Raw genomic sequence first — 23,125 nt, 5'->3', positions numbered from 1 at the left:
TTTCAATAAAGTAGTAATTTCTTGATTCTCATTCTGAAAAGATTATTTCTGATTTAGTAGAAAACTATTATAAATATTAAAAATCAAAAAAGAAATTGACTCAAATCAAAGGTAGCGTAATACTTAAGCGATGGATTACTTATATTAAAATGAGAAAATAAAAAAATAAAGAACAGAATAATATATCCACTTGTTCTTTTTAGTAGCTTGTATTGCAATATGGATTTATTACTATAAAATTTATAGTTTTACAGTTATTTTATTGAATAGCTAATTCCTTCCATACTTTACTATTGGCCAATTTTCATTTGGATGTCTAGTTTTATTCTTATATTTGTTTACCAGAAATAAACCAAGATTTATTAAGTTATATTCATTTCTATCTGTTATTTCTCTGATATTAATACTCCTAGGTATTCTAGTGATTTTTGGGTTATGGATTATGCATCCAGATATATTTTAAGAAGAAAATCATCCTACAAACTATTTATTATGCACTACAGAATTAGTGCAATTATTTACTTATTTTCTAGTATAAACTACACATAAAACACTGAAATTGATGATATAAATAGAATTCTTTGAGCAATACATCCATTTATTATTATAACACAACCTAGTCTTAGAAGGTGAAACAAACCTATAAGCAGAGAGAAAAAATATAAGAGTTAATAGTGTAAGTCATAGCTAAATGAATATGATTTTTGGAAATTAATGTACAATTTGTAATGAAGATACTGATATAGAATAAAAAGCTGTATAACTTGAATGTATGCATGTATTCCATAGCGAATGCATCCGCAAATGGTTAGAAAATTCATAAATATGCCCAAATTGCAGAAGAGAAGTTGAAGGGTAGTGATATTTAATCGATTGATTAATAGCTGCCTATATATAGCTTAACCTTAAACTCTCATATAAAACTACAATTAGTAAGCTTATCTTTTATAATTAATAAATAATTGACCTCAATTATCAAATACTATATTTTGACTAACTTAATATATAAATTTATCAAAATATTTATTAATAACAAAACATAAATGTTTTACCTCTGTATTTATTTTATTAAATGTTTATTTAGCACCTGTTATTAATAATCAATTTATTAGTTTTGATTAAACTGTTTTAGTAAAGTTAAAATTTCAACTTACAAAAATTGTAAATTAATAAAATATTTATTGCTTAAATACAAAAAATAATTAAATGTACACATACATAATTAAGTAAGTGTTTTTCAATATCCTCTCTATTTGTTAATATCTATATACTATACTCTTTATAATTTTATTTCAATTTAATTTTTATATATGGAATAAAACATAATTTATGATATTTTATTGAATAAATATCTTTAATATTCTCTATTTTGTATTTTATAACTCATAAATAAAATTTGTTTTAAATTTATTAATTTTAACATTGTTTACTTTTAAGTTAACTCAGATAATCCAAATCTTTATTTAAAATGAATAAATCTCTACAGCAATATGAAACTTTGATTTAAAGTGTTTAAAATCATTAAACAGTACTTAAAAATATTAATCACATAAAGATTTCCACATTTCAAAAAAATATTTGATTCAATTTTATTAAATAATTATAAAGAAATCTGATGCAGTTTTCATCTTTAACTAAACCTTGAATGAAAATATCTTTTAAAAGTATTTATTATATGTTTTTCACATTTTTAATTACACGAAACTAGAATCATTTAAATTAGTTTATTTTAATCTATAAAATCAACTATCGAATGTCCTTATTTAAATATTTTTAAAATTATTCAACCAATCTTGGTAATTAATTAATTAATTTATTTATTTATTAACCATCGTTGGATATTGTAGATTCTAATCATTCTAATATAAAAGTATAACCATAAGTAAAGATAATTATCAAAAATGATAATTAATTAAAAAGTTTCTTAAACTATTGTCACACTTATATTAACGATTGATTAATTTATGCTATAAAGAATAAATAGTCTGTATATTTGTTAATAAATAAGTTATTCAAAAACAAAAGTTAAGAGTAAAAACTATTATTAAAAATAAATTCGGTTAATTATTAGCTTAGTATTATTCATTAGCTATTAAAATGAAACAGAGATCATAAAGTGCGACAGTTAAGTCAGCCTGTAAATTATTTTAAGTTTTGGATTAGAAAAACATTCAACTGTTTAGATTTAAAAATGCTTAATGTATGTTTTAAATTAATATTAATTTAATAAAATAAAGCTGATATGACTGTAAGATAAATGTTTGATGTGGCTACACGTAATCAAATATGGGGCATAGAAGGTTATGAAATATCTAGAAAATATGTTGATCCTTAGAAATAAGTAATAGAAAAATGAAATTATTGAAAATAAATCTTAAATTTAAATAAAATACTTATCATATTTATTTGTTTGTTTTAGCAGTTTTCAGAAGTAAGTTTTACATTTTAAAATTTAAAAGATTAAAGATAGAGAATTTGCTGAACTTAGAGACAAGAATAAATTACCTACTAAGAATAAAAATTATGTAACTAAAAGGGGACATTTCTACAATGATTTAGAGAAGCAATTCAAGGGTTATCCTGGACCAAATAAATATAAGTTAGATTATGTTTGGGTTTCTTAAAATGATATTGAAAAAGGAAGAAAGAAACCTCACGATACTAAAAAGAATACATATATAGATAACATTATTGATGAATCTAAGAAAAGACCTGTTCCTGGACCAGGAAAATACAATATTACAAAGACAGAAGAATAAATCAAAAAGGAAGTTTAAGAAATGAAGAGCAAGAAAATTAAGTAAGATTCGACTTTCTTATTATTTATTAAATTTATATTTTTGTTTCTTAGTTTGTTTATTTATAAAGAAATATATATTATTTATTACTTTATATTTATGTGAAAAATTTACTTATTTAATTGATTTAATATTTAGGTAAGGTGAAAGAGTTGATTTTCTCTGCGAATACTAATATGTTGCTGCTTAAACTCCAGGTCCTGGCCAATACAATGGAAGAGTATATTAATTGTTATTATCAATTTACTGATTTAAAAATGATAAAAAAAGCATATTAATAAAATATTTTTATATCAAAATAGTAAATATAGCCTAAGTTGTAAGCAAATAGAACTAAACCTGATGATTGGATAAATAAGCATAAAGCAGAAGGTAAGAAAAGAATCAAATCTGCTTTTCCTGATGTAGGTACTTACAAGCCTATTCTATTTAATACCTTCAGTAAAATCGAAGAAATGAATTAGAAGCAAGGGACCAGACCTAAAAGTAACTATTTAGGTACAGCTGAGAGATTTGGTGGATCATCTAAAAAATCTAAGACATCAGGACCTCCTGGGCCTGGATAGTACCCTCTTATTGCTAATTGGCCAGGTAATTAATTAACTAAATATAAAAATATCATCATATTATATTTAAAATAAATAAACAGGTAAGGAAGAAGGAAAAAAGAAAGATAGCAAAGCCAAAAATTGGATGTATAATATCACTAAAGGTACATAGGAAGTTAGATCTATTTACTATTGAACGAACAAAATCAATAAAGAAGTCTTTAAATAGAACTTCTAATTACTTAATTAATACCAGTTCTAAATAATTTTGCTTGATTAAAATGATATTTTTACCTTTTAAAATATCTTTATTCATTAATTAATCAATCAATCATATAATGTTAAAATACTTATTTTTACATTTATTTTTGTTTTCAATCTTTTTATTCAAATATTATAAACAAAAATGAAAAGTACAAAGTTTTTTTATTAAGATGATATCATAAAAAAATTTGTTTATGTCTTATTGAAAATCATTTGAGTTGATTATCTGATTTTTATTCTAAATTCTAATAATTTTAAAATAAATACATATTTGTTTAATTAATATAAAATGATTTTAATAATAAAAAATAAAATAAAAACAATTTTATAAACTTAATTAGATTTTTCCTATCTACTTTTGAAAAATCTTATAAAAAAATTTTATAATTCTAACGCTGCTAATTATCTATTCTGATATAAACTAGACAAATTTCCATAGGACCTAAAATATAAATATGAATAATAGAATGAAGTTAGATAGAGTTAGTAATAAAAGATGAATTAGTATATTATTACTTCTTGTTATCTCATTTGTTTTACAATATGGATTCTTTAAAGTATTTCCATTATTTTATAAAATATTTTTAGTTTTTAAGAAAATAATTATCTTATTTAAATAGTAGATAAAAATTATTTAAATTAGAACTTTTGAATTTTAAGAAATTATTTATTATATTTATTTATTTTGTTTAATTAATTATTTATATATGTTAAAATTGAATTAAAAATTTTCAAATACTTTTTTAGAATTAATTATTTATTTAAACATTTTCAAATATTTAAAAAATTAAGAACCAAATTACAATAAATTATAATAAATTATGATAAAAATTCATCTGATAATATAAAGTGAAATTTAATAATAATTTTAAATGTGTTTAAATATAATATTTGAAGTTATTATGCACTTTTAACATTTTATAAATTAATAATTATTTAATTAGCTTGAATGTATATAAGAGTGCTTGCTTGCTTGCATGACTACCTGAGTTTAAAATTTAAAAATTTTAAAATATCTATATTTATTTTTTTAGAATTTACCAAAGATATTTATCACATTAAGTACAATTAAAGAATATCAATTAAATATATAATTTTTGTAAACTTTAATTAGTCCGCAATTTATTAATTATTCTAAACAAAAGCATTATAAAATAAATAAATGAATTAAAATTTAGTAACTCTGTAATTTGGTCCACTATCATATGCATATGGAAATGCATATTTTTATTTGGAAGTAAATTAAAGAATATTAAAATGTGTAGTTTTTACAATTAACTCCATATGATAAAAAGGGATAACAATTTTTCGAAGAAAATGATCCTATTGAGCATTCTAATTTGTTTAAAAATATTAGTACTAAAACTCCAAGAAATATTGCTTGGGGAAAAAAGGATGAATTAGATGTTTTGAAATTTTATTGCAGTGCATTCATAAAAAATAAGAATAAAAAAAATGAGCAGTCTACACATAATATAGATCCTTTAAATCCAATTGAATCTCTACTTTGGTATATTACTTTTTACCTTAATACCATCTAAATCAAAAACTTAAAATTTTAATGAAATAGGGAAAAAAATAAGGTTTAAGTTATTTAGCAGTAGGGTTAGAACACTGAAGATTAAGAAGAATAGAAGTAAATGGAATAGCTGATGAAAAACAAATTTTTCCCTTTATTTAAAGAAACTTAATTTGATCGTAAATATTAGGTAGAATTGCCTCATTTATTAGATCAAAAGTTTGAGGTTTATCAAGAAGGGTAAATTCTAGCAAAAACTGATTAATTGGTAAATATATATTGAATTAGACATTCACTAAACACATTTAATAAAGGCTGAATTGAATGAAGACAAAATTAGATTAATTTTAGAAGAATCCGATTATGTAAATGGGTTTTAAGTATTTGTTGATGCTGATTCTGGTTTTGGTGGATATTGGTAATATTTATTCAAGCAATAATTCTTATGTAAATTGTATTTAATATTAAAGCGAAGAAGTACTTTAAATAGTTCTTGATGAGTGTCCTAAGAAACCTATTATTACTTACAGCTTATATGACTATGAAAATAATAAACTTTAAAATAATAAAAATTTCGTTAATGAAATTATTTCTTTGGACAGATTCAGGGAAATGTCCAGTATTTTGGTTCCAATTAATTTAAATAGATTAACTAAATTTTCTGACTATGTCAATTACAACTCAAATATGGAATTATTTGATCGTTCAATGGTAAAAATATATTTATATATTTTATATTTAATTTAATTTTATTCTTATAAAATGTAAAAGCTAGTTGCAAGCTTATTTAGTGGACTCACTGGAGGTTATAGAGCTAAAGAAAGCAACGGGTTACAAGACTTTTACAAGAATATTGTTTCTTACCCTAGTAATAATATCTTCAACTCTACTTTTACTATTCCTTTAATTAAAGATGAAAATGGCACATTGTTGAATGAGCATATTTTTAACTACCAAACAAAAAGAGATTAATTTAATTATCTTTATCATGATTTTGATAAGTATTGGAATGACGAATAATGGGGTGCACCTGAGTCATTTGGTGAATCATATTTCTTAAGAGGAGTAGTTTAAATGCCTTAAGAACCCCCTAAATCAAATAGTATGCAAATGAGAATTGTGGAGGCTTTGCTCCTTTATAAAACAAAATATCATCGCCACTTGTTCTCTTAAAATATTTAAGAAAGATATCTTTATTAGCTTGATTCCTAGGAAAACTATGATGAATTTTCACTTCCTCTGCATACAGCTATTTTTTCAAATGAATAATTCTCTACTAAAATAAAATAACTAACTAAGGGGTAGGAAAACTTAACCAAGAGTACTAAAGTTTCTTATTATCAATTAGATTATTCAGGTAAAATAAATTAATTACAATACTTTTAATAAAAACTATTTTAAATAAAACAGAGGAAGACTTTGAAGAGTTAAAAAGCAAATATTAAGATCTTTTTGAGTCATACGCCAAGTAAGAATAGTTGCATATAGAAGAAGAAGAATTTGAATGATAAATTTAAACATATAACTTAAAATAGAAATTAAATAAAAGAATTGAATAAATTAATAAAAAAAAACAAAATAAATATTTTATATTTTCAATCATACTAAAAAATTATTAATATTCTAATTTAAATAGGCTTTCGTCCTTCGTTTATATTTTAAATTTAAATATTTTATATCTTTTATCGTTGTCAAAGCTTTTTTTTTTAGATTTTTTGATTATAAGTTAGTATTAGCCAAGAAAACAAACTAAAAAGGAAGTTGCAATATATTCAAAAAAAAATTAAATTTTGTATTAATTTACAATCATAAATAAATATATCATCTATCTATCTATATATTAGCTTGAAGAAAATAAGTTTCATCAAAGATTACTAAGATTTATTTATTAATTTACTTATATATTGATTGTACTTAGTAGTATTGAATTGTTATATATTTGTAAATTGATATTAAATATAAAGTTTTTTAGAAAATTAATAATTGACTTTGCATAAATATATATATAGATTAGCTATTAATTAATTTCAATAAATTAAGATAAGCAAGAGGAAAATAATATAAGCACAAATTTCATTAAGATGTCCAGTATTTAGGAAATTAAAGAAGAAAAAGAGGGCGAATTTTACGTTATGGAGGGTAATCATCCTATTTAATTATTCAGTTTTCAAGCTTTTTTATTGCCATTTTTTACAAAAATATTTTTAAATATAATTGAAATTTATAAATTATAAATTAAGCCGTTGAATTAACCAGTGAAAGTGAGCCCGAAGATTTAGATGGATTATCAGAAATCGATGATATGAAAGTTGATGATGAAGATATAAATGATCTTGATAAATTAGTAGCAACTACAAGGAGTAAAATAAATTATTTACCAATATTCATTAGGCTAAAGACTAATCTCACTATTTATTAAATTTGTAACTAGAGGAGGTAATTGTTCCTCCTAAGGAAGATAAAAAGCCAGTATCAAAAACAGTAAAACGTTTAGAAGTTGTGGATGACTTTATTAGAAATTTCTTGATTAAGCACAAAATGACTCGTTCTTTGGAAGTTTTTCAAGTAAATAACTAATTTATATATGCTGAACAATTAAATTGTTAATATGTGAGTTAATAATTATATTCTTTATTGGTATTATTTAGTAAGAGTGGTACGAGCTAAGCCAAAAGGGTAGACTTACAAGTGACACTATTGGTTAAGTTCCAGATGTTTACATAAGAAATGAAAAACTTGAAGATGAAATGGATTATTTAAGAAACGAACTAGATAAAGCTAAAATAATTGCTGAAAAAGCAAAGTAAATAGTTAATAAAAATCTTTAACAAATGATAGTAGTTATTTTTAAATTTTCAAATGCTTTTAATTTACAATGAGCATCTGTTGGTTGATCTATCTCTATACAATTAATTGCATTAGAATTATTTATAAACTTGAAATATCTGTGATTTGCAAAAGCACATAAATTCAAACATTCAGATGGTATCAACCTTCTTATTCTTTAATGCTTTAAATAGAGCTCTAATAAATAATTGTATTAGAGTTCTCGCTCTTTGGTTACTGTTTATTTTTAGTTTATAAAAGCATGGGTCTATTTAGAAATAAAATAAGCAAATAAATAAATAAATAAATAAGTATGAATGAATGAATGATTTAGCAATCAATAATTTTACACTTTTAAAGAAATCTAAACAGTAATTGAGGAAATTGAAATAATGTTTAAATATTTTTAATATAGGGCTACTTATGATAAATTGAGAAAAGAAAGAGACTTCCATAAGATGCATCACCACAGAGTTTAATAAGAGAAAAAGAAGTTAAATAATGATATTGAAAAACTAAAAGCACTTCACTAGTAATATGAAACAAAATACGAGGAACTCTCACAAAAATATGCTCATGCTATGAAAGAAAAAATGCTTTTAAAATTAGAAAGAGATAGATTAGTTGCTAAAAATGAGGCATTATAAAAAAGTTTATAAAATGTAAAAAAAATTTTTTTAATTTAGCACATCCAGCATAAAAAAATTTTTAATGAATCTAATAAATCATTTGATTTACTTTGTAGAAGTTAATTGCTGATATCTTCACTTCAGACTTTTTTATAGCATCAAGCAATATTTTTTTATTTTTTTAGATTGAAGATAAAATGGGCAAGGAAGGAACAGGATTAGGACCTGAAGGATTACCAAAGTTAAATGATAGCTATAAATAATAAAAAGATTAGGAAGAAAAGAGTCCTAAGGCTGGAACATAAAAGAAAAATAAATTAAATTATACTCCAATCCCAAGCGATAATAGACCTAATCCTTATGCAGGATTAAATTTTGATACATAGCCATACAGAAATGCTGTGCTTTAGAAAACATTTAAAGGCCATATGATGGCCATATCATCTATTGCTATGCACCCTAAACGTTCTATTTGTGCTACTGCTTCTGATGATTTCACTTGGAAAGTAAAAAAATTATTAGTTTAACTTTTTGTAATCTTCTATTTTGAATTAATTTTTTAGATTTGGACTTTACCTTAAGGTGAGCTTATTCTCAGTGGTGAAGGACATAAAGATTGGGTTTCAGGAATTAGTTTCCACCCCAAAGGTTCTCATTTGGTAACTAGTAGTGGTGATTGCACAATCAAAGTATGGGATTTTATTAACTCAACTTGCACTCATACTTTTAAAGACCACATATAGCCAGTTTGGGATGTTGCATATCATGACACAGGTATATTATTTAAATAAATGAAAAATACTTTTATTTTAATTAAATTTAAATTATCAATAGGCGATTTCATAGTTTCTGGTTCAATGGATCATACAGCTAAACTTTTTGATTTAGGTTGTGGTAAAAGAGTTCACACTTTTAAAGGACATAAAGATTCTGTTAATTGTGTTAAATTTTAACCTTATTCCAATATACTTGGTATTTAAATTCTTGAATAGTTAATTATTTATTAATATAACTAAATTAATATTAAGCCACTGCTAGTGCAGATTAAACTCTTTCTTTATGGGATATGAGAAGCGGTCTTTGTGCTTAAACTTTTTATGGTCATAGAATCACTGTAAATTATCTTGACTTCTCATTAAAGGTATTGAAAAATTAATAAATTAATATGTTTATTTAAACTTAGCAATCATTTTTTATTAATTTTCTAGGGCGATACCCTTGCTTCATGCGATGCTGATGGTGTTGTTAAAGTATGGGATGTAAGAATGGTTAAAGAAAGGTATTCAAAAATTTAGTATTTTAAATGAAATTTAATTTAATTTAATTATAAAAGAAATTAATATATGGGTTCCGTAAAAAGTGTAAACTCTGTAGCTATAGATAAAAGTGGTGTAATGATCGCTTGTGCTGATGATGAAGGCAATATAAAACTTTTTAACGATTCTACTGGTAAATTGGAGCATACTCTCAAAGGTCACGAAGATAAAGTAGAAGACGTTGCCTTTGATTTTAATTCTAAAATGATTGTCTCTTGTGGAGCAGATTCTACTTTCAGAGTATGGCAATGATATAAATTGCTAATTAATAAATAATCTCACTTTTTATTAGATTTAAATGACTACCTATTTGATAATAAATTTTCTTCTTACAAAAACTTAATTATTTATGACATGAAAAATTTTTGTTGGACGATCAGAATTTACTAAAATAAATATTAGGTTGAAAGTATCATTAAAAAAGTAACATTAATAATTAAATTAAGGCAAACTATTGATATTTTTATTTGTTTTAATATATATAACAAGTATTTTACTTACTAAAATAAAAAAATAATTTCTTTATGCTCTGTAAGCTTTAGTTAATTTGTGGTCATTTTTCCTTTATTACATTTTTTTCCTGCTCACTATTAAATTTTTTATTATAAATCTATTTTTTTCTGCTGTGTTATTTTTTTTTTTCTGCAGGATTTATTTTTTCTGATAGTTTTTATAATTTTTCCTGGAAAGTTTAGCCAACTTATCATAAGTCAGTAAGGAAATGTTTATAATAACCATACCGATTTTATATGGTGACAACAAAAATGTTTGATACTTTTTGTGGGTGCTCAAAAATAAAATATTTATACTTATACAATACATATCTTACAAGCATTTTTATTTAAAATAAATTAAAAGTTTTTTGCAAGCTTGGTAAATTAATTAATTTTTATAACCTTAAATAATCTCCTAAGCAATCTAAAAGAAAAAATTTGTTAATATTTATTAGGCAGAGTCATTGCCTAATTAATAATCAATAATTATGAAAAACTAAATATTTCTAAAAAAATATCTAGGAATATAAAAAAAATTAAAATAAATTTTATTTTAAATATAAACTAAGTTTGAAACTAGTTACAACCTTGAAAAAAGTTTAAGATATGGAAGAATAAGTAAATGTTTCTTTAATTTACTATTTTTATGAGCAAAAAAGATATTTTTTTTATAGGAGAAATTATTAATTACTTCAACGAATGAATAAATAGATAAAACCAATTATTTTATTTACCAAACAAAGATAATTAATTTTACTTATTAATTTAATAGCTACTCATAATAAGAGAACCTTCGGTCAACTATGAAATAGAAAAAGTAAAATAAATTTATAAATTTAATTACTTTGTTTCTAATAATTTTATCCATTATTAGATTATTAGGGATCAGCCAATCATTTTATAAATTATCAAAAAAATTACCAAAAATGGAAATTTAAATTAAAAATATTAATAAATTTTCTTAATATCCAACTTAAGTTAAAAAACAAACAATTTTTTAAATTACACTTTTTTCAAAATAAAATAATAATTCGCATATCGCGTTTTTTAAGCAATCTATGAATATTTGTGAGAGAATTGTCTTAACTTTTAACTTCAAAATACATCATTTATTGGTTTATGGGTATTTGTAAAGATTTTACACCTTTAAAATTTTTGATATCTTTACATTACTTAATTTTTTTTTCAATTTCTTATTCTAATCAGCCAAAGAATATAAAAGATTTATTAAAAAATTTAAACTAATACTAACATATTTATTAAATTTAGTCTTCAAAAAAACATAGACGTGCAAGAAGACAAAGTAAAGTAATGCATAATAATAACTCCTTTATCAAGGATTTAAAGTTCTTACAGCCCCTTGAAGTTTAGCTTCAGAGTAATAATTTGTTTCAACTTTTTTTTTATTTAATATTTATTCAATTCCATATTCAATCTTTTAATAATAAATTATACATAAAGGAGATGAGTACACAAGCAAATTCAATTTAGAAGCAAGGATAAATGATATTAATGAGTTCAGAGAAATTGATATTTTGGATAGAGATATCCATAAAAATCAGCATGGACTTATTTCGCTCTATAATCATAATTCCAAGATAAAAATTGAACCTAAATTAATGATTTGCATAACTATGTACAATGAATCAAGAAAAGAATTGGGTAAATTAATAAATTTCATGATAGTTTTTCAAGTAGAAGGAGATAAAAGATCTCAATATGAAAATTTATAAATTTATCTTGCTTTTTTGATGTTTATATTTATTTTGTAAATTTATTAGAATCAACATTAAATGGTATATTCAAGAATGTAAAGACTTTTAAAGAGGAATGTCTTGTAGATAACTTAGAAATTGTAGTCGTTATTATATATGATGGTATGAATAAGCTTTGTACTACTACTTAAGAAGAACTTGTAGATATAGATGAGGATATGCTGGAATACTTCATGTAAATTACACTATAAACCAAATTATTAATTTAAAAAGTAAAATTGTAGAGCTTAAGACAAGAAGATATAGAATGATGATAAAGAATTCAACATGAAATATCAGCATGAAACTTACTGCTATAATCTCAAATTGTCTTAAATCAAAATAGATGAAGAAGAACACAAAAATAAATTTGAAATATTTGACTAAGATAAGAAGATTAAGCATAATTACGAACAATGGAAAATCTCCAATCAACACTATAATGAGAAAGAAGGAAAAAGAAAATTTTTGCAAGATGAAAAAGACGAAGCCTTAAAATACATCTAAAGCAAGAAGAATAATGGATTGTATCTCTTTTCATTAGAAAATATTCACTTAATAAATTATAATTCATTATAAAAAGTCTCTATTAGATATAATCATCACTTGAGTAAATCGATGACACTATTAATGATTTTCCCGATAAAAATAAGAAAAAATCTAAAAACCTAAATACTAGTAAAAAAGATAAAAACCCAGATGATATTGATGATGAATCTATCAGCATTTTCCACTGTGTTAAATATTAAAACGGAGGTAAACTATCCAGTCATTTGTGGTTCTTTAGTGGTTTTTGCGAATTATTCTAGCCTTCATACACAATTTTACTTGATTGTGGTTTAGTTCCTGATGAAAAAGCTCTTTTCAACATGTTTTTGGCATTCGAAACAGATAAAAACATAGGTGGAGTCTGTGGTTTTATGGGTATTAAATTCTAAGATGTATACACTGACGCTGGTCAAAGAAGTAATTATTTCTTAAATAATTTATTCATTTATTTCATTTTTTTCAATAATAAAAGAGGATGAATATAAAAGAGCTCAACCATAAATTGATTTTCTATCTGACCTATTTTAAAAAATTTTCGATGTATAAAAGGCCTAAATGTACGAATATAATATGGGTAATTTTAATTTCAAGTCTATTTTAACCATTATTTCCTAATCAAAATAATAAATAAAATAGGTCATTTTATTGATAAACCTTTTGAGTCACTTTTTGGTTATATTTAAGTACTTCCTGGTGCATTCAGTGGTTACAGGTGGGATGCTCTTAAACGTGATGAAGAAACAAAGGATTGCATTTTAGATGATTACTTATCCAGTGTATTGGATTAATCAAGAGAACTGACATTAGAACAATAAAATATGAATCTCGCAGAAGATAGAATTCTCTGTTTAAAAATTTACTCAAAGCATGGAAAAAAATATACCTTGAAATATTTGCCTAATTGTCGTGCAAAAGTCGATCCTGTTACAGATTTGATGACATTGATCAGCTAAAGAAGTAAATTTTATTAAATTAGATATACAAATTTATGAATTTAAATTAAACAATAGGGAGATGGATTAATGGTTCTACTTTCGCTTTAAAACTTGTAATTAATTAATTAATCATTTTATTTCTTTTTTTACAAAAATAAATTTAAAAAAAGTGCTTAAGAGACAGTAACCTAGTTTATGATTCAGATCACGGTATGTATGATATTATTAAATTTAAATTGTGCATGGCTTTTGCTTGGTTAAATAACGTATTCTACCTTTTTACTTAATTAATTTATTTTTTACTAATATTCTATAAAATAAATAATTAAAGTTCTTGAGTTATATTTCGTTGTCTGTATTTTTCATTATTGTCTTCATTATGATAGAAACAAATGTTAGCTAAGTTACTTTAGAAGGCTCAATCCTTAATGGTTCAGCTCTATAATTACTTATTACAACATTATTCTTTGCTGTTTATTTTATCTCTGTCCTAGTCATTATATACATTTCTCTAATGCTTGATACAAGAAAACCTGAGGTTATAAGATCATTCTACCCTATTTCTACATTCTTAGGTAAATTTAAAAATAAATTTGTTTTATTTAATTTATTTTGTAAATTATTTTAAATAGGCTTAGTCATGCTTGTCGCGTATGTGTTTATGATTATCTACGTTATTTTGACAACTCTCTTTACATGGGATTATTACATTCTTGGAAATAAATTTTCTTAGTATGCTTAGTCTGGTATTTTGTAATCATGGAATGAAAATTTCCTTAAGGAGTTTTTCTGCTACTTGATTGTTGTTGGATTCTTTATAACTTTTATTCCTTATATTTTTAATCCTCGCAAAATATTGGAAATGATTATTTCGTTCATTCATTTCATAGCTTACCAGGCATAGTACATACATCTTTTCACAATTTATGCATACTGTAGAATCGATGACTTTTCATGGGGTACCAAGGGTCAAAGTAATTAATTTGTTTATTTCTAACTTTCTCAATAGAAATTTATTTACTTTTTATAAAAAGACACGGCCTCATAATAGTAAGATGTAAGCAAAAGTATTAAATTTAAGTTTGTATTATAGTGGTTTTTGACAAACTTCTTTATTGCATTTTTGTTTTCTTCATTTTTAACCTCAACAATCATGCCTGATGAAATGCAGGAATATGTAAAGCCAGCTATTTTGACAAGTATTTCTGTTGTTTTTGTTGGTTAGCTTGTTTTGAGAGTAATTGGAGCTTTGTTTTATGAACTTTACTTCATTTACTTCAGAAGAAAAATGGCAAGTAAATAAGATGCCATCCACCACTTAAGAGAATAAGGAAGTGAAAAAGAATTACTTAAAAAAATCAATGAAATTAAGCAAACAATTTAGAGATCTTAAGCTCAAGTTGTTGAAGACAGTATATTATAACCTATTGATAATTAATAAATGACTTAGTATGATAACTAACAATCACATTTAGTTTAACAATTCACTTAGTTTGGCTAATAAAATACTCAAAATGGCTAATAAAACACTATATATGCTTAATGAAAGCACTATTGAAGGGATTAAATATAGTATTTAATCAAATAAATGCTTTAACACTCTCAGAATTAGTTAGAAGAAAGTATTGAGAAAATAAGAGTTAAATTTGAATTAATATTATATATTATTTCATATATAAATTTATTTTTGTTAGTATTAATCAGTATACTTACCTTATCAGAATAAAATTAATTAAATTGAGCAAAAAACATAATTATTCACTAAATTAAGGATTTGATTATAATTTTGCGTACTATTTAAAAAACAACAAAATTTATATTTATTTTTGAAATATTTACTAAAATAAGATGCAAGTTAACATAACAATATGCAAAAATGCTTCTCATTTTTTATATAAAGAAAAAGAATATAGAATTAATAGATATAGAGTGTAAAAAAAAATGAGGGATGATAATACGCTAGTATTTCTTATGAAAGAAATCGTAATAAGAATAAAATAAATAATTTAATTAATTTCTCAAGTTAGATTATTCATTTAATTTTTTGTTTAAGTTTGTCCTATTATTTATCATTCAATTAATTAAAATAGTAGGCAAATATTAGTGTTTGTTTGATTTGTTTATTGTGTAGACATTACAAGAATTACCACTTAACTTTAAAACAACACAAAATTTTTTTTCTCCATCCAATACCTCTATCAAAAATCCAAATTAAATAAATCCAATAAATTTGATATTTCATAAAAAATATTAAAAAAAATATTCAATTAAGTCAAAAATTTTTATAAGCTGTCAAAATGAATAAGACTGTTATTCACGACAATACTTACGTGTCTACAGACAGAATAAAAAAGATTTTATAGCCCATAGAGCTCTAGTTAGCTAGTAAAATTATTTAATATGCTTTACAAATCAATTTAACATAAATATAATGATTTCGATACTTATTTATTAACCTTATTCTATGATTATTATTAGAGGGTTAAAACAATTCTTTTAAGCTTTCTTCAAGAACTTTGACATAATAAAATTGGGCAAACGATATTTAAAACAAAAAATTCCAGTCCTTAGAATAAGAAAGCCTTAGCGTTGAATAGGTTCTGAAGGTAGGAGTTCAAAATGGTTTAGTTTCATTGTTTAACAGATTTAACGATGGTATCTGCATCAAACCTAAAATGATTATTTGCGTTACCATGTATAATGAACCACGTAAAGAACTAGGTATCATAATTGAACTTACATAAATTTGAATAAAAAAATAGCTTACTTATCATATCTTATTTGATTCTTTAAATAAAAATTAGAGGAAACATTAGATGGTATAGTTAGCAACATTTCAACTTTTAAAGAAGAATGTAATATCTCTAATAATGAAATTTTGGTCATTGTTGTGTATGATGGTATTGATAGAATGAATGCTAGTAAAGATAGCGATGACAGTATGTTAGACTACTTTAGGTAATATAACATTTATTTTGTGAATTCTAAAACGAAATACATTTTTATTTTTTATGAATTGAGAAAAAAATACAGCTCAATTCTTTAAATCATACTTGCTAGGATTATTAAATTAATATCTAAAATTTATTTTTTATCAACTTTAAAATAAAATTCAAACTTAAGATTTATTATGTAAACCTAAATAGTACCTGGGATGAAGTTGTAAAGACTTAAAGATAAAGTGAACAAAGAAGAACTATGAGATAAGAGTATGATGAATATTGTTATAATCTTAAAATCTCTAAGTTAGATGTTGAAAAAATTAAGTCAAATGATTTCAAAGAAATGAATTCTGATTCTAAATTAATGAAAGGATTTAATGACTATAAAATTGAAAATCGTGATGACAAAAGAACTTTAGAATAACAAAAGTCAGAATTTCTTTACAAAAAGAAAGAAGAAGCAGGAAAGTATCTCAAAGATAAAGCAAATAATGCTTAGTAAGCAATTTTTAAAAAAATTAAATAATTTTAATTAAATAATATTTTATTTAATTAATTAAGCCTCTACTAGATGAGACATAGACTTCAAAAAGCCACATCTGGAGGAGAAGACGGAGATAGCTAAGAATTCCTTGTAATTAATTTTTAATTTATTTATATTTTTTAATAGCTATTCTCAATAAATTATAAAGGATTCTGATGATACTCTTAATATTATGCATTGCGTTAAATATTAAAATGGTGGTAAATTATCAAGTCACTTGTGGTTCTTTTGCGGTTTTTGTGAACTTTTCAATCCAGACTATACTATTCTATTAGATTGTGGTTTAGTTCCTGATGAGAGAGCTATGTTTAATATGTTTTTAGCTTTGGAAAGTGATAAGAATATTGGTGGTGTTTGTGGTTTTATGGGTATAAAATTCTAAGATATTTATACTGAAGGTGGTGAAAGAAGTAATTTAGATATTATATTGATACAACTTTTATATTAATTGTTTTATTATTCTTGAAAAGATGATAACTACAATGAAAATGAAATTAACTGTATTGCAGATATGTATTAAAGAGTATTTAACATACAAAGAGCTTAAATGTATGAATATAATATGGGTAATTTATTTTTATCAACTTATTGATTTTATTAATTCTTAAATTGATAATAAAGGTCACTTTATTGATAAGCCTTTTGAATCTCTATTCGGCTATATTTAGGTGCTTCCTGGTGCTTTCTCTGGTTATAGATGGGAAGCGCTAAAGAGAGATGATGATAATGAAAGTATTCTTGATGATTATCTCAGCAGTGTTTTGGATAAAGATTAAGAATTAACTCTAGAACAAGAAAATATGAACTTGGCAGAAGATAGAATTCTCTGTTTGAAAATTTACTCTAAAAGAGGAAAAAGATATACTCTTCGTTATTTGCCTAATTGCAAAGCTAGAGTCGATCCTGTCACTAATCTGATGGTTTTAACTTCATAAAGAAGTAAAATTTTACAACAAAAAAATATTAAATAAAATCCCTAAATTAATTATTATAAAAACAGGAAGATGGATTAACGGTTCTACTTTCGCCTTAAGAATGGTAATTAACTAATTTTTAGTGGAATTTGCATACTTAAATTCTTTATTTTAATCTAAAAGTGCTTAGAAAATAAAAGTATAATTTATGAATCAAATCACTCTGCTTTTGAGTTGTGCCTTTTCAAATTCTGTATGTCATTTGCTTGGCTCAATGATGTAAAAATTAAAAAATTATTTAGAGAATCATTTTATTTTTTATTTGTAAAGGCTTTGAGTTATATCTCTCTCTCTGTTTACTTCACAATCGTTTTTATTATGTTGATGACCAATGTTAGTTCAGTCACTCTCGATGGTGCTATTAATACTGGCTCAGCACTTGCAGTTTTCTTTGTTACTCTCTTCCTTTCTTCTTACTTTTTAGTTGTCTTAATGATTATTTTCTACTCTTTATCATTCGATACGAGAAATAGGCAAATGCATTAGATATTCTATTCTCTCTCTGCTTATTTAGGTAACAAACAAACAAATCTTTTTATCTTTTTATAAAAACTAATTTAAATAATTTCAATTTCTAAGTTATAATTTTAAATTTATAAAATAGGTGTTTTGATGATAATTGCTTATGTTATTATGCTTATCTATATTATCCAAATTACTATTTTTACTATCTAAAAATACATACTTGGACACGAGTCTGGATTTGGAACTGATGGTGTTTTAAGTTCTTGGAGTGATGATGGATGGACTAAAAAGACTTTCTGCTACTTAGTTGTCGTTGGTTTCTTTATCAACTTTGTCCCATATATTTTCAATTTATCTAGAATTTGCGAAATGTTAAAATCTTTTATTCATTTTGTAGCCTATTAGTCATAATATATTCATTTACTTTTGATTTATGCTTTCTGTAGAATTGATGATCTTTCTTGGGGTACTAAAGGTTCTGGTAATTAAAAATATTAGCCCTGTTTCTTTTTTTAGTTATTAAATTTATTTTTATATGAAAAAAGATGTTTCTAGCTCTTAAAAGGATGTAAGTAAAAAAATTAAATTCAGCTTCGTTACTAAATGGTTCCTTGTCAATGTTATTCTTGGATTCTTATTTGGTACTTTCTTAACCAGTCAAGTCCTTGACTAGTAGTCTTAATATTAATATGTCAAGCCCTTTATTTTGATTGGTATTTCTGTCGTTTTCGTAGGTTAATTGGCTATCAGAGTTGTTGGAGCTGTCTTGTATGAGTTAAAGTTCTTATTCTTCATGATAAAGATGAGCAACAAGAAGAGACATATTAAGAAAGAAAGAATGAACAGCAACCTTAATGAAGAAATTTAGGAAAAAGAACACAGATTCTTTAGTGGAGATAAACCTAGAAAGGATAAAACTAATGAAAGTGGCACATTAAATACCAATAATATTTTACCTTCAAATAACAATATTTTAAGTGATCTTAGTTGAAAAATGTTAATTATATAAATAGATAACAGCTATTAAAAAAGTTAATATTTATTTATAGATTAATGCATATTAATTATGTTTTTTGTTAACAAATATTCTCTAAAAATATAAAACATTCTTTAAATAAATAAATAAACAACAAAAATAATTTTGAGCTAAAAAAATATCTTTTATTTTATTTATTGAGTTTTAATAAGAAAATATTTTGAATTTAATCATTCTTATTCAAAAATTAATTTTTAATATTTATCTGGTAAAAGTACTATTAGCCATCTAAGATTATCTTTTAATGTATATCTATTTTAGCTCTCGTCTCCATAAAGTAACACAATCTAACGGTACTCATCTATATGGTGAACAGTGATTATACTCATTAGGAAGAAAGAAAAAATGAAAAAGACAAATACGAAAAAAATCAAGGCGGTTCCATCATAAGTTATTTGTGAGAAATCATAGCATCCAATCATCATCAATACCAAGCTAAATAGAGCTTTGATAAAAGTGTTTGCAGCAGAAATCCCTAATTAAGATAAAAAAATTTTATTTAAAGTTATTTATGTTCGAAAAAATATAAATTTATACATTATCCCCACATATTTAAATAAATTAAAGCAAAGCTGCATAAAAGCCCAAAAATGAATGCAATAGAGATGTACAAAGAAAATATTCCATGGTTTATAGACTACATTATCTTTCTAAAAGAATTGAAAAACTCTAAGAAAAATATTAACCTAAGCAAGCAACTCCCACAAGATATACTTTAATACCTTTATCACCAATTTAATAAATTTAAATTAATTTTGAACAAAATAACTAATTAAATTAAATTAAAGATTTGTCAAAATATTTTGAAAGATAATTGTAAAATATTTTTAGAGCCAAATAAATAAATAAAATGAAAAAATATCTTAAGCTTTGAGTGAAAGAAATAATTTACATAACCATCAATTAATAATTTGATGTTTTGGACCCAACATCGATAAACTGGTTTTAGGTAGGAGTGTATCCTAAGCTATACGAATCAAGATAGCATTATTAAGAAACAGATAAATAAATAAATACTTAAATAACTAAATTAAGGATTCCTATGAGAGAGAAAGCATAGCTAAAACCATATTGAATGATCTAGTAAGTGTAAAATAGTGTAAATAAAACGTTAATATATAATTTAGGATCAAATGAGCAGGTATGAGCACCATCAATAGATTTGTAAATTTTTGAAGTGTATGAAGAGAAAAATCCAAAAGCTGTATTTTCACACATAAGTTCTAAGAATATCATAGTACCATCTTCTTCGTTCATAAGGGTAAATTGTATAAAAATAGCTCTTATACTTGGATCATTAAGGACATTGTTCTTAAATAGTTAAAGCATACTTACTGTATAATCATTGTATTCAAAAGTTTGAGGGATATCATAAATATAACCACTGCTATCATAAGTACCAAACTAACCTTCTATGTTTCTTAAAGTACCTGATTGATAAACATTTTAGTATATCTCATATGCATATTTACCATGATTTATTGGGTTTTTTTCCTTTGTCTACTCGTTGTAAGCTGTATAATAACATTAGATGTCCTGAACATCTACCCTACATTTACTTTTCCTAGTTCTCACTTGTCTCATTCTTATAGCACCTAAGAAATATTTAATTGTTTTTTGTGATAAATACTTAGATAAAATTTAGAAGCTTACCTAATACAGAAAAATTCTATCTAAGTTATGAATTTGTTTAGAAGAGCTAAATACTGAAATGAGATTAAACTAAAAAATTTGTTAATGATTCAAAAGAATTCACATTAACAAAAGCAGTGTCAAAGTAGTTATCAATATCCATGTAATATACTAGCTTTGTAGTATTGACAAAGCTTACTCTTAAATTTTCATAAGCTAACATAGAAGAAAGAGTGAGTGAATAGAGCACCACAACTAATATGAGAGCAACACAAGAATAATCATCAACTTATAAACCTATTTTTGTTTAATCTTAATTAGTTTTTTCAACAATATCTTAATCTTTAAAAGCAAAATATGATCTGAGTAGTGGAAGGTTATAAAAAAATTTATCAAATGCTTTGATAATATCATTTTTTTTATTTTTTAATTGCTCTTGTTAATCTTTTTCTTTATTCTAGTTTTTCTTTTTGCTCCCATCTGCATTGTCTCCTCCTTCTTTATTTTCATTTAATTTTGAGTCGTTCTCAATAACTTTTTTTTCTTCAAGTTTTTTTTTCCTGAGTATCAAAGTAGATAATTTCTGTTCAGTTAGCTTCTAAAGAATTGCATCAATTTCTTAATCCTCTTACGTTATTGGGTTCACTAATAAATAAATAAATTTTTTAATTTGATTCTTTTGATATGAAAACTAACATTTATTTTATTTTTACATTCCAAATCAACTAATTCATACTAATCTTAGACTTCTTATTTTTGATAGTTTTGAGTACCCCAAAATTTCAATGCTGTTTCTTTAAGCTCTTTCACTTTTGTCTTCTTTAAAATTTTGAACGTGTTATAATAAATCTAATTTTATTTTTAAAAAATTATTTTGTTTATTTAGAATAATGAATTAATTAAATAAATAAATAAATTACACCCAATTTATCATCATTTGAAGGACTTTTCCTACTCATTGAAATAATATTTTTTATACAAACAGCGTTAGTATTAGACTTTTAATATTCAGAAAGTTCATTATTTTATTAACTTTCACCTGACATTAAGCGGGTTTATTCTTTAATATCCCTCTTTATTGAGTTCTCAAGCTCTGTTAAATACTATTCTAAATTGAATTCTATTTTATCTTCAAGTTTTAGCTAAAATTCTTTCTCATCTTCATCCTCCTATTTTATATAAATTTAAATGACAATTACTATTAATAAACTGTTTAAAATCTACAGCTTTTTCGTTAGCTAAGTTAGCCAAAGGTAGTTAATTTAAAAGGTTTTTTTCTTTTCTCAAGACTATTCGATCATAGAATTTCTATATATCTTCATTTTCTCTTAATAAGTTATCTTTCTTTTCCTACAGTCTTTTAGTCCTTTAAGATTTGTCATCAATCTTTTTTTTAATATCATCAAGTTTGAGAAGCAACGAATTCTTTTAATCAACTAATCTTTTTATATTCTTTTCTTCATCGTTCACCTTAATTTTGCTTGCCATGATTTAAGACTTTACAGATACTTAAAATACAAACTATAATAATCCCTACTCTAAAAATATTTATTAATTTTTCTTTTAAATTTGGTAGTCGTTTTTCTAAAATGCAAAAATTAAATTGATCAAAAATTATAACCAAATTGCAATATTATAAATCCTAATAATATATTTATCAAAAACTGAATCTTTTTTTTAATTCATATTATTTTAGGAAAATATTTTTGCTTTACTTATTAAAAGTTAATAATTTACTTTTTCAGAAATTATAGAAAATAAAAATGGTAAAATTATAAATTAAAACAGTTTTGTTCTTATAATTTAGAGAGATACATATATATTTTTAATTGTAATAAGAATAATTCAGTGTATACTCAAAATTTTTGCAATTAAATTTAAATTGATTAAACAAAATAAT

General features: G+C 23.8%; 7 protein-coding genes across 7 annotated transcripts; 6 read left to right on the top strand and 1 right to left on the bottom strand. All coding sequences in view use genetic code 6, as the record gives it.

The window, feature by feature from the left end:
* Positions 1-130: 130 nt before the first annotated feature.
* Positions 131-862, top strand: TTHERM_000134817 (zinc finger, C3HC4 type (RING finger) protein; the record flags this gene model as incomplete). Its single annotated transcript, XM_012798521.1, has 1 exon — positions 131-862. One exon carries the CDS (start codon positions 131-133, stop codon positions 860-862), a length of 732 nt encoding a protein of 243 aa, XP_012653975.1.
* A 1,130-nt stretch (positions 863-1,992) lies between these two features.
* On the top strand, positions 1,993-3,542 carry TTHERM_00134870 (sperm-tail PG-rich repeat protein; the record flags this gene model as incomplete). The annotated part of the gene is made up of 6 exons (XM_001019667.4): positions 1,993-2,137; positions 2,238-2,341; positions 2,460-2,800; positions 2,937-3,018; positions 3,101-3,389; positions 3,448-3,542. The coding sequence occupies exons 1-6, from the start codon at positions 2,098-2,100 to the stop codon at positions 3,540-3,542; spliced, it is 951 nt and encodes a 316-aa protein (XP_001019667.4). The 5' UTR covers positions 1,993-2,097.
* A 1,230-nt stretch (positions 3,543-4,772) lies between these two features.
* On the top strand, positions 4,773-6,637 carry TTHERM_00134880 (hypothetical protein; the record flags this gene model as incomplete). The annotated part of the gene is made up of 7 exons (XM_001019668.4): positions 4,773-4,847; positions 4,906-5,120; positions 5,181-5,397; positions 5,444-5,547; positions 5,600-5,840; positions 5,901-6,486; positions 6,540-6,637. The coding sequence occupies 7 exons, from the start codon at positions 4,773-4,775 to the stop codon at positions 6,635-6,637; spliced, it is 1,536 nt and encodes a 511-aa protein (XP_001019668.4).
* A 573-nt stretch (positions 6,638-7,210) lies between these two features.
* On the top strand, positions 7,211-10,152 carry TTHERM_00134890 (flagellar WD-repeat protein PF20; the record flags this gene model as incomplete). Its single annotated transcript, XM_001019669.2, has 11 exons — positions 7,211-7,268; positions 7,370-7,489; positions 7,561-7,694; positions 7,778-7,932; positions 8,371-8,617; positions 8,770-9,090; positions 9,148-9,358; positions 9,419-9,556; positions 9,613-9,725; positions 9,793-9,863; positions 9,918-10,152. The coding sequence occupies 11 exons, from the start codon at positions 7,211-7,213 to the stop codon at positions 10,150-10,152; spliced, it is 1,803 nt and encodes a 600-aa protein (XP_001019669.2).
* Positions 10,153-11,705: 1,553 nt separating this feature from the next.
* On the top strand, positions 11,706-15,178 carry TTHERM_00134900 (chitin synthase; the record flags this gene model as incomplete). The annotated part of the gene is made up of 12 exons (XM_001019670.3): positions 11,706-11,772; positions 11,856-12,056; positions 12,176-12,344; positions 12,394-12,675; positions 12,732-13,114; positions 13,170-13,271; positions 13,334-13,654; positions 13,708-13,745; positions 13,803-13,898; positions 13,964-14,207; positions 14,265-14,606; positions 14,667-15,178. 12 exons carry the CDS (start codon positions 11,706-11,708, stop codon positions 15,176-15,178), a joined length of 2,757 nt encoding a protein of 918 aa, XP_001019670.3.
* Positions 15,179-15,929: 751 nt separating this feature from the next.
* Positions 15,930-19,548, top strand: TTHERM_00134910 (chitin synthase; the record flags this gene model as incomplete). Its single annotated transcript, XM_001019671.3, has 13 exons — positions 15,930-16,017; positions 16,111-16,353; positions 16,437-16,590; positions 16,779-17,072; positions 17,136-17,208; positions 17,267-17,528; positions 17,589-17,684; positions 17,740-18,057; positions 18,119-18,156; positions 18,216-18,311; positions 18,363-18,606; positions 18,697-19,038; positions 19,103-19,548. 13 exons carry the CDS (start codon positions 15,930-15,932, stop codon positions 19,546-19,548), a joined length of 2,694 nt encoding a protein of 897 aa, XP_001019671.2.
* An 87-nt stretch (positions 19,549-19,635) lies between these two features.
* Positions 19,636-22,951, bottom strand: TTHERM_00134920 (polycystin cation channel protein). Its single transcript, XM_001019672.2, has 7 exons — positions 22,450-22,951; positions 22,146-22,394; positions 21,939-22,074; positions 21,247-21,870; positions 20,486-21,188; positions 20,131-20,315; positions 19,636-20,068 (listed from the first exon to the last, which is right to left on the bottom strand). Exons 1-7 carry the CDS (start codon positions 22,909-22,911, stop codon positions 19,764-19,766), a joined length of 2,664 nt encoding a protein of 887 aa, XP_001019672.2. The 5' UTR covers positions 22,912-22,951; the 3' UTR covers positions 19,636-19,763.
* Positions 22,952-23,125: the final 174 nt, after the last annotated feature.

Source organism: Tetrahymena thermophila (genome assembly GCF_000189635.1).
Source record: "Tetrahymena thermophila SB210 genomic scaffold scf_8254582, whole genome shotgun sequence".
NCBI classification, from domain to species: domain Eukaryota; phylum Ciliophora; class Oligohymenophorea; order Hymenostomatida; family Tetrahymenidae; genus Tetrahymena; species Tetrahymena thermophila.
This window is presented reverse-complemented; position numbering and strand designations above follow the sequence as displayed.